General features: G+C 30.1%; 1 protein-coding gene across 2 annotated transcripts in view; it reads left to right on the forward strand.

Moving 5' to 3' along the window:
- The window catches only part of LOC145265348 (homeobox protein Meis1-like), a 100,999-nt gene that overhangs the window by 48,319 nt on the left and 35,180 nt on the right, over positions 1-17,500 (forward strand). For both annotated transcript variants that reach the window (XM_080121113.1, XM_080121114.1), the window contains exons 3-6: positions 5,155-5,302; positions 8,507-8,557; positions 10,131-10,181; positions 12,791-12,946. In XM_080121113.1, coding sequence (XP_079977239.1) covers positions 5,155-5,302; positions 8,507-8,557; positions 10,131-10,181; positions 12,791-12,946 — 406 coding nt within the window. The remainder of the gene's footprint in view (positions 1-5,154; positions 5,303-8,506; positions 8,558-10,130; positions 10,182-12,790; positions 12,947-17,500) is intronic.

The following is a 17,500-nucleotide window of genomic DNA, read 5'->3' on the forward strand; positions in this document are numbered from 1 at the left end:
TCAACACTATTTAGAAACAAAGCTCTTTTATGATATTTCTATTTTATGTAGTTATTTAAAATGTTACAATGTAATTCTAGAAAAAAAAACTTTTAAAATATCTGTCTTCTTGCCGAAAAATAATTGTCAATTAAATATTCTTTGAATCAATAAAACGAATGTCAGTTTTTAAATGTATTTATTAAAACCTATACTGTTTTTAATCGTCGAAACAATAGAATTCGATTTTGGAAGAATTAATTTTAAAATGGGTAAAGTCAGCTATCTTTACTTTTCCTTCATCCATCAGATTGGATAGTTTCATTTCTTTTAAATATATTTGACAGATGATAACATAGTTCAAATATGAATTTGCTTAGCGTCTAGTTATTCAGAAAAATATGACTCTGACAACGAGTTAAATTTATTCCTGGGACACAATCGATTTCTACTATTTTTATGTTCTCTTTACGAAGATTGAAATGAACATATAATGATTCTAAACCTTATACCTAGAATTATAATTCGAATATTGATTAAAAATCTGTTATATGACGTTGAGGCACTTATGCAGTTTATTAGAGAATATCTAACAACTTCGTGCTGGCATCTTCGAACAGGTTATGTAAGCAGCAAGATGCCGGAGCTATTAGCTAATTAGCTGTTAAAAGACGTATTTTCTGTGGAAATGTAGAAATTCATTAAATCAAGAAATTTAACACTGAAAATTACATTTAACACGCTATGTCAGCGTGAAATCTTTGTTTCCCTGTGTTAATAATGCATTTCTAAATAGAAAGTCTTTTTAACATGAGAGGAAGTAAAGAACGCTGCGTTTAATAAAAAAAAGACCTAAGCTAAAGTGATCTTAAGAGGAAATTAAAGTACAGGATGTTGCAACAAAATCTGATTTTTGACGAACAGAAACAACGAAACGAACAATAAAAAACGAACTTTGTATGTGAAAAGACCTGATAGTTTACTTAGCAACAGTTAGTTTCATAATAGATAACTTTCTATTGTAACCATCCTCAATAGAGACGACTATCTCAAGGGTAACGGGCAGTGAGTCACACCCTTTAGCGATAATGTCCTTATCTCTAACGGTGAACGCTTCCACTATGGCAGTATTTAAAGTCGACTGTGTTGTGGACGTGCTTGTTGGTCTTGGCTTCAAGGAAATAGTCAAGGATGTCAGTCGCCTGTAAAGGGCGGCAACAAGTCCACTGATCAGTAGTGAGAAACATTGTTGAGCAGCCAAGCCTGGGTTGTATTAGACGTGTGCAGGAGCTGATTACTGCAGGACTGTGTAGAGGTGATCGTATCCATCCAAAACTTAAACACGCATCTCAGCAATTCTTGGTATTTCTTAGCTTTTTTTTTTATTAAGTGTTAAATAAAGTCAGATACATTTTTAACTTAGCGACATCAGATTTATTATCAATCATAAATAATTCAATGAGTGAGAGAAAAGATAAGGTACGAATGAACATGAAATACTCAATATGAATAATATAAGTCAATACTGGAAAATACTGATAAATGTCAGTTTGTTTGTTTAAAGGCAATAGACAACCAAACGGCTAGAAATACAAACTTGACATTTGGTAGGAACAACCTCCTTTCCCTGTATATTGATTATATGGGGTTACACGAGTTAATCTCGACGTTATTAAAGGCTACAACCAATTAGACCGGGTCATTTATTTTAGCGCAAATGTGGAAATAATTAACTGTCTCATCCTAAAGAATACTTTGCAGATTTCTATTCTGACTTCATTATGAGAAGCCGGATTGAACAGGGTTATATTTAATTGTTTTAGCCACAAATGTAAAAATAATTACCTGGGATTTCAGCATCTAGTATGTAAACAATATCTAGAAGAATACCAGTCGCATGGCGTGTAAATATAATTTTCCAAACAAAACAGACTCACACCACTTCTATGTCTTCTTACAAAGATTAGAAGCAAAACAACCATACTAAATCTTATGTCTAGAATTCCAATTTAATAAAAAATCATAACATTATTTTGATTTTAGGTACTGGTAAAATATGAGGTTTAAGATAAATTGGGCGTAAGTCGGAATTAAAATTCATCGAATCAAGGAAAGTGTATTATTTACTGAGAAATAAACAGAGAAATCAATATAAACACGTATATAACATTTATTTGGGACTTGAATATGTTTTAATCATCTCTCTCGCTCTCTCTCTCTCTCTCTCTCTCTCACACATATATATATATATATATATATATATATATATATATATATATATACATGTCTATACTTAAGCAGGACATTGTTTATAAAGTAAGCATTGTTACCAAATCACATGAAATATATACATTTTATTATAATTATTATTTAAAAATTAACTAAGTTATTTTATATTAATTTTTGTAACCTATAACAAAAATAAATCTCGTAGAATTTACTAGGTAGGGTTGTCGTAATTTAGGTAGCTTTTTTTCATGAGAAAGATGGCGACCAATATTAATTAGGTAATGATTAAAAAAGTTACATAACTAGAATTGATCGTAATTTGATTTGATTCTTTCTGGGTTTTATTTGTTTTATCGCGATGTATTTTTAACTCTAATAACTTTCTGTGTTTTTTAAGGAGCCAATGTAGGAAATATCTACTATTTAAATGTAAATAGTGGTTATTCTTCAGTGAAAACCCCCTCCAAAAAAACACTGATTCCATGAAATAGCCTGACGGAAATGCATAATATTCGGTGTAGCTTAATTGCCATGTATATATTTTCAAAAACTACTCTCTATTATATATTTCAATATTTACTTCAACAGTTCTCAATAAATAAGTACAACTAATAGTAAGTAAGCTAACCAAAACTCTGTTTTCTGTTTTGTTTATTTGCTATAAGCATATATTTATTCCATATATTTATTCATACACAGAGAGATTCAGATATACATATATAATTATGTATCCATATATTCATATATTCAGATATATATAATCATTCATAAATATGTATACATGTGTGTGTATCAGTTAATGTTCGCTTCCAAGTAAAGAAATCGATATGTTAGTAGTTAGTGCATTCAGATAAGTTTCAGTAAAGCTTAAAATTTTCTCAACGTCTGACGACACCATTAAAAGTTTCCTTCGAGATTTTCTGTGTTGTCATTAAGAGCAATACTTCTTTGGTTCATGAAATATATGAAGCAAACTAAAACGCAAATAAACGAATTTACCTTTTGCAAAATAAAAATGAAGTTACCCAAAGAATATCCCAGTAAAGGTTGTTTTTTTTTTTTCAAGTTTTTCAACACTTCAATAATAATTGTTATTGGCATTTTTAAGCTAAAAAAATGTAAAACGAACACGTTTTTATTCTTAACATTCGTCTTCCGTTTTCATTACACTCGTTTGCTCCGTTTTGGAGCTGCCACTACGAAACAGTGTGAACAGGTAAGACAACAAAAATAAAACGCACATTCTAACAGGTTTCATACACACCCACATATATAAATACATACATACGTATATATATATATATATATATAAATACATACATACGTATATATATATATATAAATACATACATACGTATATATATATATATAAATACATACATACGTATATATATATATATATATATAAATACATACATACGTATATATATATATAAATACATACATACGTATATATATATATATATATAAATACATACATACGTATATATATATATATATAAATACATACATACGTATATATATATATATAAATACATACATACGTATATATATATATATAAATACATACATACGTATATATATATATAAATACATACATACGTATATATATATATATATGTATGTATATATATATATATATGTATATATATATATATATATATATATATAACAGTTGTATTCCTGTCTGTGTATTTGTTCGCAATTTAATTAATATGCGAAAAATGTGCACTGTTTCACAAATTAATTTTCATACTGAAAACTGACTTATATACACTTTAATCTACCATGAGTTCTATATATAGTATTAATTCAATGGAAATTTACATTCAATGAGTAATTTTTTTACATGAAAGAAAATCTATTTTAATAATTACCTCGATGTTATTATTTGTTGCAATAGAATTGTTTTAATTCTTCTATTAAGAAATATTATATAAATTTTATTTATTTAAAAAAAAAACTATATTTAATTTATTTTCAATCATTAATACAAGTGATAACAAATGAGTTTAAACGGAGAGTAAGCTTATTCATGTCAACAATGAACGCTATATCTCTTAACTATGAGAGTTACTTTGACTTTGATTTACATGGACATGTGTTGTATACCTGCCTTAATTCAACATGTAATTTTTGTAACAAGTTAGGATATGCGGTGTATCTTAAATAGTATGTGATTAAACTTTCCGCCTAGCAACATGTTTCGACCGGGCAACACCGTGTATATACAGCTTGTGTGTATGTATAAATATATATTAATATATATATGTGTGTATATATATATGTGTGTGCGTGTGTATATATATGTGTGTGTATATATATGTATATATATGTGTGTGTGTGTATATATATGTGTGTATGTATATATATGTGTGTGTGTGTATATATATATGTGTATATACATATGTGTGTGTGTATATATTTGTGTGTGTGTATATATATATGTGTGTGTGTATATATATATGCGTGTATATATATATATGTGTGTGTGTATATATATATGTATTTTATATGTGTATACAGTATCGGCCGTAATATAAGGAACGGAAAAAATTACAATTATTCATCATGATGATGTCAGTTCAGTTAGATGCATTCAGGATTTGAGAGGTGACAGAAATATGACTGTGCTTCAGACTTTTATGGCCTTGGCATAATATGAGGCTAGCAAAAGTGTATCAAAATGCTGTTAACTATGTAAAAAATATAAATTATTGAGTACAAAACTTCGCTTATTTTAATGATACCACTTTCGTCGTCGTAGTTCAACATTTTTGTTTTAGATTAAAAAATAGGTCTTAATTTTAGAACATCTCCTGTGTTCAATGTTCGGGGATCTTCTTGGAAAGAGCATTCTTCTAATTTAATATACATATTCACAAAAATACATATATTCTATTGATTCAAAATTCTAACACAATAAGTGTATCTCTTTTTTTCCAGGCACCCACTGTTTCCTTTGCTTGCCCTTATCTTTGAAAAATGCGAATTGGCCACTTGCACGCCCAGGGAGCCCGGAGTTGCCGGTGGGGACGTCTGTTCGTCCGAATCATTTAATGAAGACATTGCAGTCTTTTCAAAGCAAGTATTAGTAAGTATCTATATACGAGGTGCCTTCAATAAGTTTCCAGGCATTTTTTTCTTTTGTACAGGCATTTAAAATTATCATAGACTCGTGAAAATTCAGTATGTTATTGTTATACATCCTATGAGAGGACTAACCAGTTTTTATGATTTCAGATTCAAATGAACTGCTACAGCAGGGAGTGGAACAAACCCTACTAAAGTTTGATCGTCAGAGTTGGTGATTTTTAAAAACGCAATCTGGACGTGAAGACACTTTAAAAGAAAGATATGCAATAAAATTCTGTTTTATGCTTGAAGAAATGCCATAGAAAGCACATGGAGTTCTTAATACTGCTTTTGGCCCATCTTGCATTAATCGATCATCAATTTTTGAGTGGCATGAGAAATTCAATGAACGCAAGGAGTCTCTGAAGGATAATGAGAGTACGGAGGAATTAAGGAAGTCAAAACACCAGAGTTGATTCGCCAAATAAAGAATTTTATGGCTAAGTATCGTTGTGTGTCTCTAGAGATAATGAGTGCATCGTTTTTCTGTCAGTGTGGAAACTGCACATACAATTATTCGTGAGATGTGGAAGATTTGCGCGAACATTTTCTGAAGGGTGTTCAAAGAAGATCAGAAAGAAAGACGTTGTCATGGGCATCAAGACAATTCCTCACCCTTCTTATAGTTCAGACATTGCTCCCTGTGACTTTTGGTTCTTCCCTAAGCTCAAGGAAGGGAAAACCTTAGAAGCTGTCGTTAGACAAACAATTGAGGAGATTAAAGAGGCTGTGTCGAGGGTCATTGGCACGCTCACATAAGAGGACTTTCATGGGGCCTTTTAGAAGTTTTTGGAACGGCACAAGTGCATTGCAGCCGGAAGAGATTAATTCGAGGGGGACAAAAATTCACGTGTGTACATTCAATAAAACCGCCCATACGAAAAAGTCTGGAAACGTATTGAAATACCTCGTATATGTACTAGTCTGTGACTCGTGTCAAAATTGACCGAAAAATGTATGCTTCGCCAGTATCACTATTACTATTCACATAGACTCATATAATTACGTATGTAACTTAATTTTCATATAAATTATTATCATGATGACTTAAAGAAAAAAAAAATCTACCTTGACATTTTCTTTAGAGTGGAGAATTCTTTCTGAATTCAGAGTCTGACTTGCTGCTTATTTTCACAATCTTTTAATACCAAAAGTTGCAGCCGAGAAGATAGCAGAAAGACTATCATTGTTTAACACCGTCTCTGTCATAAAACTGAACCGACGGTTGAACGAACCAAGGCAAGGAGATGCTTGCTCATCTATTGTGAAGCCATAGTAATATCTGATAAAGCAACACGGTTACAGATGTCTAGAAACGGCTTTCCTCCTACTGGCATAGTGTATTTTAGCCGACGGTAGGGTCATTGGGATTGCTATGAAACATTCTACTAATTAATATAAATGAAACTAAATTGACAAATGAAAAAGATGGATAAAACATTAATGTTATAAATGGTAAGTTATAAATGTTTAGTTAGCAAATGCTAACTAAGCACACGAAACAGAGTAATAATAAATAGTCAACTTAACGTTGTTCTCTGCTATAATCCCCAAACTATTCTGGCCGGCATTTCGTTTCTCAGTGAAAATATTGTTTGGTGCGATGCGAGACTAAGCACGGTATAATGAATAAAGTTTAAGTTAGCCCTTACCTCAAACTATAGAGATTTCTGAGACAGACTTGGCTTATATACGGCATTATCACAAAGATATGGTACGAGATAACAATATTCTGGCTGTTCATGATACTTATATTTACCTAGGATGTATGAACAACCACAATGATTAAGGCAGTATGGGCTAAATTTTCTTGGCTCACATCCGGGCTAATTTGTATCATAGCCGTGTCAGGATCCTCAGGTTGCATAGCAGTAAATGCTAGATCTTCACCCAATACCCTTTAGTCCGACTGCAGCTCAATGACAGATCCCTGATCAGATTGATTTGCAATTGAATTTGACTAGCTTGGAGCACATCCTAAGAACGAAACTGTGGTGTTGATGCAGTTATGTTGCGCGCACATGGATGGATAACTTAAATCACAGAATAGTTGATTGGCAAAAGAAATCTTGCAACCACACTGTTAGACATGCCTAATAACCATAAAAGTTGCTTGCCCAGCAGCATTGCTTCCAAAAGATCCTTCATCGGGTGATGCCTCGTGGTTTAGTCATGGTATCGGGGCTGAATATCATTACTATCATGTGTAAAACGTACAACATGTGTGAAACGCATATGCATAAAATGATGTTTAAAAATAATAAAACATATATGTTGTTAAATAATAATATTGAAATTTGAATAATAGATAATAATGTTGACAGTTTGAAATTTAATTATAAAAACTGACGCTAAACACACATTTCACTTCATGACTATCATTTCAAAATGTAAACACATTTATGCGATGCTGTAAACATAGGTTCATGATTAAAATTACTTGGTTTTAAATCTGCAAACAATAAAACATGTGTCTTTGTAAAGATTAATTAAACAATAATATTGTGAGTAATGAAAAATAACGTATGTTGCTTGAAATGTAATTCTTAAAAAAACTGCTGCGAACCTGACACCAGAGTCCGTAAGCGTCAGAAGTTATAAAGGAAGCATGGTCAAAAACAATGGAAAAGTCACTACTCACACAGGCTTTAATAGAATGCAAAATGCAAGTGCACTTCACTATAAAATGTTGATAATATTTGCATGACGCATGAATATATGTTGTAGATAAAAATGTGAATACCTGCAATGTTAATAACAGAGTCCTTTTCATATGGTGTAAAAACTTTGGAAAATTGTTTTTTTCTATGCGCTGGTGAGATTGCCCAGTTGTAAAAAGTTTTAATTCATGACTTGTATGACGACTTGCCGAAACACTTGCACCAAGTGTTTACCATTAAAAGCCTAGCATTTTGAAAATGAGCAACCATATGAGTTTCTGTTCTTTGTACAGTGTTGTTTTTACGAAATATATTTATAACTCTAGTATTGTACTATCAAGCTATCTAAATGAAAACTTTGTATTATTTACTTATATGTAAATGCTGCCCTAAATACAATAAATTGCAAGATACACACACACACACACACATATATATATATATATATATATATATATATATATATATATATATATAAATTTTGGTGTTTTTATCATTTTCAGGCTAGAGCGGAAAAACCCTTATTCTCAGCAAACCACGAATTGGACAGTTTGGTAAGTATATATATTTATTTAATCAAATAGCGTTTAACATAATACTATTAATACACTTGCTTATACTTTTTATTTTAATTATTTTTCTAATGCTCGATTTTTTGGCCAAATATAAAAATAAACAATAATATTCTATGTTCTATGTTTATCACGAACGTATTCACTTCTTTTGTGAATCCTCTTTAGGTGACAAAACAAATGAACGAAAATGTTGGAAACAAAATGAGAATTTCCAAACGTAACTAAGTACGTGCATTTGAGGTCAGCCAAACACCAATAGACTGAATCAGTAAAGTTCCAAGAAAGACATTAAAAAAATTCATTCCGAGATGTCAAAATTAGCGTAACAGTATAACGTTAGCTGACTTGACATAACAATGAGCATATAAACAAAAGAAATCAAATAATATTAACGAGGTTAAATCGGTTAACCAGAATCGTGGGTTATCTGAAGGCTCCTTTTTCATTACCGACTATACCGAAGTATATGTGAGTGCACCAGTACTTTCCCAAAATCACTCCACTTATCCTTAGCCCTCGCTGTATACTGTTTAGTTCTTAACAAGAGAGGTTGAATTTTTAAGGTGATATTGCAGCTTGATGAGAACATACTTTCGATACGAAACAAAGAAATAGAACAAATAACAATGTTGAAACAAAAATTAACTTTTCAATATTGTCATTATTATGCTTAGCTTCTCCCTCATTTAATGGTATTTCTTACCAAACTACATCATCAATGCTTTTAAAAAAATATATATGTATGTATATATAAACACATTTAACACGCTACACACATATTTTTAAGCAAAGTATACACTTCTAATGTATTATACTTTGTTAAAAACTTTTTTTAAAAGATAGTTAACAATATTAACATAAATTCATTAAGGAATGTTTGATCCTCATTGATATAAACAGTTATATACATTTGTAGCTCATTTAAATGAATTTCATACAAAAGTTTTACAATTGTTTTAAAGCCAAATTATTTTTAGAACTGATTATTCTGTAGATCAACCGAGATTTTTCATTCAACCTTAATATGCTTGTGTTCATTTTTATTGCTTCTGAAAAAATCAATTTTTTATCATAAGCAATTTCTAAAGCTCTTTATTGCTATTTCATATTAGAAATATATTGGCTACGATAATATCAGAAATATAAAATAGTCCAGTTATAACTTTCAACACATCGGGCCTTCTGCAAATACCCAAATAAATTTTATAACTGCTTCTGAAGAGACGAGACCAGTTTTAGGAACTTGCCGAAAATGAAGTATTTTAAACATTTTGCAGCATTGCTATTTTTGTTTTTTTTAACTGCATATACATTTATTTAAAATGGTACAGTAAAAAGGAAGCTCATCACAGTTTTATCGTACCTTTTTGTAGAATGCGAGCAGAGCGATGAAAAGTAAAAAAGACAAAACAAAAATATGCATAGAGAGAGAGAGAGCAAAGATTTCCTTGTGAAAATAGAGTTTATTAAATAAATATGCTGAGTGCAAATAACTCTTGAATTATTTAAAATAATTTGAACCGAAAAAAATATAATTTTCAATATCTTTTAGATGATCCAAGCAATCCAAGTACTTCGCTTTCATTTGCTGGAATTAGAAAAAGTAAGTATATCTTATCTATTTATTTATGTAATCAACTGACGGATGTTAATTGAAAAACAAAAAATATAAGATTGAAAATGATTAATGGAAGGAACTAAATTTGATTGCGTAATAAAGCTTTTTCATTCTTCTACTTAGGCGTACTTTAAAATTAAATCATTAAGTCATTTATTTCCTACTCAGTTTTTGCCTACTACTCTCACCTTCACTCACTCTTTGCTGCTTGAACGCCAAAGTCCTTTATTTATATATTTGCTATTACTGTAGTATCGCATTCTCTCTTTTTTACAACTTGATTGATCTCTCTTCCTTATCTAAATAATACAAGTTATCAATCCGCATCTTAAAATTACGGAACTTGAAATAAATTCCAAAATATTTAGTAAAATAACATTTAAAATTTTCGCAATAATACAATAGGTGCATTCGTTTTTTTTCTTCTTTGTGGACTCTTATCCTCATTTTCATAGTTGTTGTTTCACCACGCTTCAACCAATTCATCATCTGGTCTTCTTCAAGTGTTTTACTACGACGGGATAGGAATGCTGAGTCTTTTAACCGTACCCCCAATAATTATTGCATTCCATAGTTGTTGTCTCACCACGTTTTAGCCAACTAATCCTTTGGCATGCTTTGGGTAGGATTGAAACTACTATATCTAGGCAATGCTCACCTGGAACCGTAGAGACTCAATGCCTCTATCCACTCTGCCACGGACCTAGTAAGGTCCATAAGGGCTGGAGTTTATGGCCTTATAAATCCAATTTTCTCTTATCTGGTCTTCCATTGTCGGGTCCGTGCCGAATGGTATTATATATTATTTTATTTTCATTTTTTTGGAATCCTTTGAGATGAGGCTTCATAGTTTGTGTATTCGTTTTTTTTTTTGTTTTTCGCGGACTGTTATCCTAATTTTCATAGTTGTTGATTCATCACGTTTCAACCAACTTATCCCCTGAACTTCTTCAGGTGATTAACCACGACGGGATAGGAATGTTGTCTTGTAACTGTATCCACAGTAATTATTGCTTTCCATAGTTGTTGTTTTTCCACCACGTATTGGTCATCTAATCCTCTGGCCTGCTTTGGTTTAAACGAATACACAAATTATGGAGCTTCATATCTAAGGACACCAAAAAATAAAAATAATATTTAATGCTTATATAAGGTTCAAAATATCCGATCTATGTAAAAATCAGGGCAGGTTATACAAACTTGCTTCACTGAAAAAAACAAAACAAAAAAAAACCCTCAAATACAATATTTTGATTTAGCTTAGAGAAAGCTATGATTGTTGATACTTCATTTTATAGTCAGTGACATGTTTTTATTAAGATTTTATTCAAACCACACACATATAAACATAATTTCATGCTATTATTTGTTCATGCAGACTACAACATGGTCTATTTTATTTATTTATTTGCGGACTATTTTCCTCACCTTCATAGTTCTTTCACGACGTTTCGGCCAAATATTCCCCTGACCTTCGTCAGATTGTTAACCGCGACTGGATAGGAATGCTGAATCTTAAATAAATAAAAATCAATAAAGAAATAAAAATAAAGAAATAAAATATACAATTTACTCATCTCAAAAAGAATTCCAATAATTAAATAACATGCAACATGGTCGTCTTCCAATCTAATGTAGAAGCTACTTGTTATAAACCGTCCTCATAATCAAACTTAATTCGTTCGATTTATCATTTATAATCCTCTCATAACACTTCATGATTCAATCGATAATCTCTTCATTTCATAACCCTATTCTTAGACTGACTTTTAGATTGGAAAAGTAGTGAATCATTACTAAACAAAATGACCATTTTTATTTTCCGAAAACTCCCCATTTGATAAACACGTTATTAATGGGCTCCTTCACTGAAGGTTATAACATATTCTCTTTTAAATCCAATGGTAACGAATAGTTATCATGAATTTTCATAAATAATAATTTTTTCTACTAGAAGCTTTTTATTCTTGGTGTAAATTACCATATGATAGCAACCTTGCAGACTACATTATAGTCGTCTTTAAATAAACATCCTCAATTATATTTAGCTCTCCCCATTTATCATTACAATTTTCACATAATATTCTTCATTATTTAATTGACAGGATACCATTTAATTAACCTTTATACTTGAATACCGTTTACTGCTAATACTATCAGCATCATCATCATCATCAGAGTTTTTAATAACCCCTGGAAGACAGAGCCCTTTCCGGCTTCCTTCCACTGCAGTTGGCTATAAAGGTCACCACACCGGGTTTTTGGCCTTTCGTTTCGTCTTTTCTATTTTTTCTTTTGGCGTGCATTCTATTGCTCTAGAGGTCTATATTTTATTTGTGCCCCTCGAAAGGGGAGCTAACTATGTTTAGCCGTGCGTATGATGATGATGTCGCTTATTCCAATTTTCTGTCTGGTCCAGGTGTTTCTTTTATCTTCCGCATAAATTGATACTGAGCTTAATGCGTCTCATTTTACGTTGTGCCACTTTTAGCTTTCTTTTGCTGCATTCTTCAGTGCCCATGTTTAGATGCCATATGTCATAACAGGCATGGTGCTGATGTATTTTAATGTATACACATTTTCTACTCCCATAGGTTCACGAATTATGCGACAACTTCTGCCAACGCTACATCAGTTGTTTAAAAGGTAAAATGCCAATCGACCTCGTAATTGACGAACGTGATGGGGGGTCGACGACCCCCAAGTCGGGAACTGAGAGCCAGGATCATACGGATAACAGTACCGACCAGGTAAGAAAATAATTATTGGACGTTTTATATATATATATATATATATATATATATATATATATATATATATATACATGCGTGTGCGTATGGAATAAATATTAAGATTCTGAAAAATGAATGAAACTTAATACTTTCCAAGTTTATGAGATCAACACGTATTCAAGCAAGACATATTACAAAACTGACTTGATCTTGAAAGAAAAAAGTTTTCTAATGAGAAGTAGAAAATCAATAACATTAATTAATATTTACTAGAATTAATTTGAAAACTCGTAACAAATTTCTGTTTTAAAATGTTTTTAAATAAAAGATATATCAAAGAAAATTACATAAAAAGACATCGTATAAACGCAGACATTAAAATCTAATTTGAAAGTGGTAAACTGATACGGCGTAGTAAAGTGCTACTGAGTCAAATAAAGTCTAAAAGCTAAAAGTCTAAAAACCGTGAATAAGTAAATGACTGATATAAATAAAATTTAAAACCAAACGTACGAGAATAATAAGTCCAAGAATTGAAACAAGTTACCACAGATAAACTTTCTTAAGGACACAAATACAAACGTAAAGTTGTTAGTTGAATAGATAAATTAAAAATGGTATAAGTTAAACCCAATAGAAAAGAAACAAAGAAGAAAGAAGAAATTTAAGTCATCCCCTCTTTTCGATTGTCTAACCTTAATTTAAACCTATGTCACTTCCGGTTTGGTCGTGGTCGTCACGTTTTTTTTTCCCGTTCTTTTCCTCCTTCGTGGAACGGGTTCGAGCCTGCCTTCCTACTAACACTTCTTTTTTTTATTTTTGCTGAAAACACACCTCCAAACACCCGGGCAACGCCGTGCACCCATGTTAGTATATATATATATATCTTTATATGTATATTGTAGTATCAAGATATATGTATACTAATTAAGCATACAGAAACGTCTATATTTCATTCCTGTAGGAATTCATCAGGCGAAATGCATGCGGGAATAAAGCATACATAGCAGGATAACTGTGCAGCTTGCTTCAACAACTTACGTAGAAATATATTCATATTACTACTGATACTAAACTATATTGCTGTGAAAGTAAATGCTGAATATATATGTGCATAATATATATTACCTTATAAAAATATTTAAAAATATAAATGCAATATATATATATTGAATGTTAAGCATAAAGAGAAAATATGTATAAAATGAAGTATGGGTACCAACATTATTTATTTTTAAGTATTTTTTTATTATTAAATATTTTACTTATTAGCTTATTAATGGGCTGAAAGTTTCGTCACATACTGTTTAAAATTCACAGAGTATTCTAACTTCTTACGATTTTGCTAAAGGTGAACAACATTGAATATTTGGAAGCATGAGAGCATATCCATTTTCAGCTGGAAAAATTAAATGAACAATATATTTTATAGCTTAAAGGGAAAACGACATTCACAGTTTAAATAAATAAACGTATTGTCGTTTTGAAATGCAATTTGTGTATGCTAATAATATATAAAAATGTATATACATTAAAATAAATAAATCAACTTGAAATAATGTCCCAAAATCAAAAAATTTAAGCAATTCTATTGTAACAAAAAAAAATAAATAAATAAATAAACAACATGGGATTAATTGTGAAAATATATTTTCTTTAATATGAAACTTAAATGACGTTATTAAATGTATAGTTATATATAGTAATCATGCTGGAATGAAACTGTGTGAAAGTTCATTTTCAGTATGAAAATTAATTTGTGAAATGTGTGTCTTTTGTACGTATTAATCAAATTGTGAACTAACAAATAACAGGAATACGGTATTATTATTGTAATATATATACATGTTTAATCATTATAAAAAACAACTATTACGTAACATTTAATAACTTCTCGTAATATTAAAGCATGACATCCAAATCGAAAAATTTACTTTAGTAATTATGCATTTCATTTTATTTTTTTTTTTAGAAAAACACATTTATGCATTTGTAGATTGTGTTCTTTATATTATAACTGCTATCATGAACATATATAACATTTTTTGTAAAGTCAATACAACAAAACATAAGATAAGAACATCATGTGGTGTATCAATTAAAAATATAAATAAGATATATACACACACATATATATGTATATATACATGCTACACATTTATATATACATAGATACACACATTTCTTACACGTACATATGAAAGTAATGGCAGTAATAGTCAAACGTGATTTAAAAGGACTAAACCAATATTATATGTTCATCAACGTTTTGTCCTTATTTCAAAACTCTCTCCTGGTTTACTGATTTAAAGAAATAACATACCAGTACATTATTTGAAAATGTACCTACCTACCTACAATATATATATATATATATATATATATATATATATATATATATATATATATATATATTATATATAACTACTTAATTTACTCACATAAAATTAATATATGAAAGGATAAATTTATGCGTAAACTTGAAGTATTTACTTAAAAACTGCTCAATACGTAGGTAGAGCTAGTTATACATTTTATAACTTACTATATATATATATATATATATATATATATATATATATATACACGCACATTTACACACACGTATATATTCGCATGTTACGTGTTTCTGCGCATATTTTCATATATATATATATATATATATACTCAAATATTATTTTTGTATGTAAACACACACACATATATATATAATTACTCGGATATTACGTGTGTTTACATAAGGATATATATATATATATATATATATATATATATATATGCATGCTGGCCTTTTCTTTTTTATAATTCTATGCAGTCATCTGGTCGTCAGCTGCTATGTAGTGCCCTCTCACAGCGCCGTAGTCAATTAACGCAACACAATAGAGATAGCCAACCCTTATGCCCCTCCCTCCCCATTCCTTGCCCGATGGGGACAAAATAAGGACCCTTTTAAAGAAAAAAGGAAAGTGGAAGGGGCGTGAAGTGAATCTTCCTTCTCATTCCTTTTTTTCTCTGATTTATAACCATAGGAAGCTGAGAAAAAAAGGTGGCGTTTTCGATTGCAGTCTAGTAGTCTTTCTTTTCCCCAAACAGAAAAAGAAGTTTAGGGTTGGGGTTGGGATTAGAGTCCAAAAGTTAATTAATATGGCGATATTTCTCAACCACCTCCCGCAACCACCTCAACTCCATCCTTCACACATGGATCCTAAGACAGTTCTTTCTAACAACAACCCCACCCCTGGTTGAGGCAATAAAGCACCCACGTCGTTTTCTGTTTGGGGGAGCTGTGGTAGGTGAGGGGAGTCCTCAGAAATTCTATGGAGCAATTGTAGGCTTTAAAAGTGCTTCAAAACAAACCATTTAAAAAATAAACACCAGAATATATATATATATATATATATATATATATATATATATGTATATCAGTGAAGCCTAGTAAATGACCACTGACACTTGTTATAACCTGCTTTGAAAAAGAGATGAGCTCATTTTCGGTAACAGGCAAACAATTGAAACAAGTCTCTTAAAATTTTCTCCCACAAGGATTTCGTTTTCTAAAATAACTACGCTATTAATATCTTTACGATGATTTTATTTCAACATTTCTTTGTCTTAAAACAACAAAAATAATTATAAATATTCACCAAGGTGATCATCTATAGGTATTATATCATATTGTGTATAATACACACATTATATATATATATATATATATATATATATATATATATTACTGATGGGACGACTCCAATATTTTTCCGATTCCGATACAATTTAAGATTCAGATTCTTTAAAATTTCTTAATACTTATGCATCGATTTTCCTTGATTATCGTAAAATACATGTTAAATGAGCAGATATTACCTCAGACGTAAAAATAGATTTGTGAGGGATGAGCTTTGGATTTTAATTTTACTGGTAATTTAAAATCAATAAATATTTATTTTTTCATGAGTGGTTGAAGATTTTGATAAACTAAACTAAATCAAAAACAACAATTAAAAGAATCGTTTTGTTGCATCGGAAAATAGGCTCACATTGTTTCAGTACCGATTTACATACCCCCTCCCCAATATTTCTGATTCTCGATTGCGATTAATCGTCCCTAAACTGATATATATATATATATATATATATATATATATATATATATATATATATATATTAATCAAGGAGCAATTTTATTTATCCAAAATAGTAAAAAAAAGAAAATAACTTTCTTATTTAATTGTTTTTTTTTTTAATTTCTAATACGCAATTTTGTACTGAATTTAAAAAAAATGTACATTCTGTTTGTATTTCGAACGTTTTTGATTTCGACGAATCATCATCCGGTTAAATTATTCGTATATATGTGTGTGTGTAATATTTATATACAGACAGACACAAACACACACACGATATATATATATATATATATATATATATATATATATATATATATATATATATGTCCGTATATAAATATTACACAATTTTAATTTTAAGAAAATTTTATAATTATGAATGATAAATAAGTACGAATTAAGTTAATTTACATTAATTTTAATCCGAAAATATAATTATGTTTCT

The sequence above is a fragment of the Euprymna scolopes genome, chromosome 40 (genome assembly GCF_053919585.1).
Source record: "Euprymna scolopes isolate OS-2025 chromosome 40, ASM5391958v1, whole genome shotgun sequence".
NCBI classification, from domain to species: Eukaryota; Metazoa; Mollusca; class Cephalopoda; order Sepiida; family Sepiolidae; genus Euprymna; species Euprymna scolopes.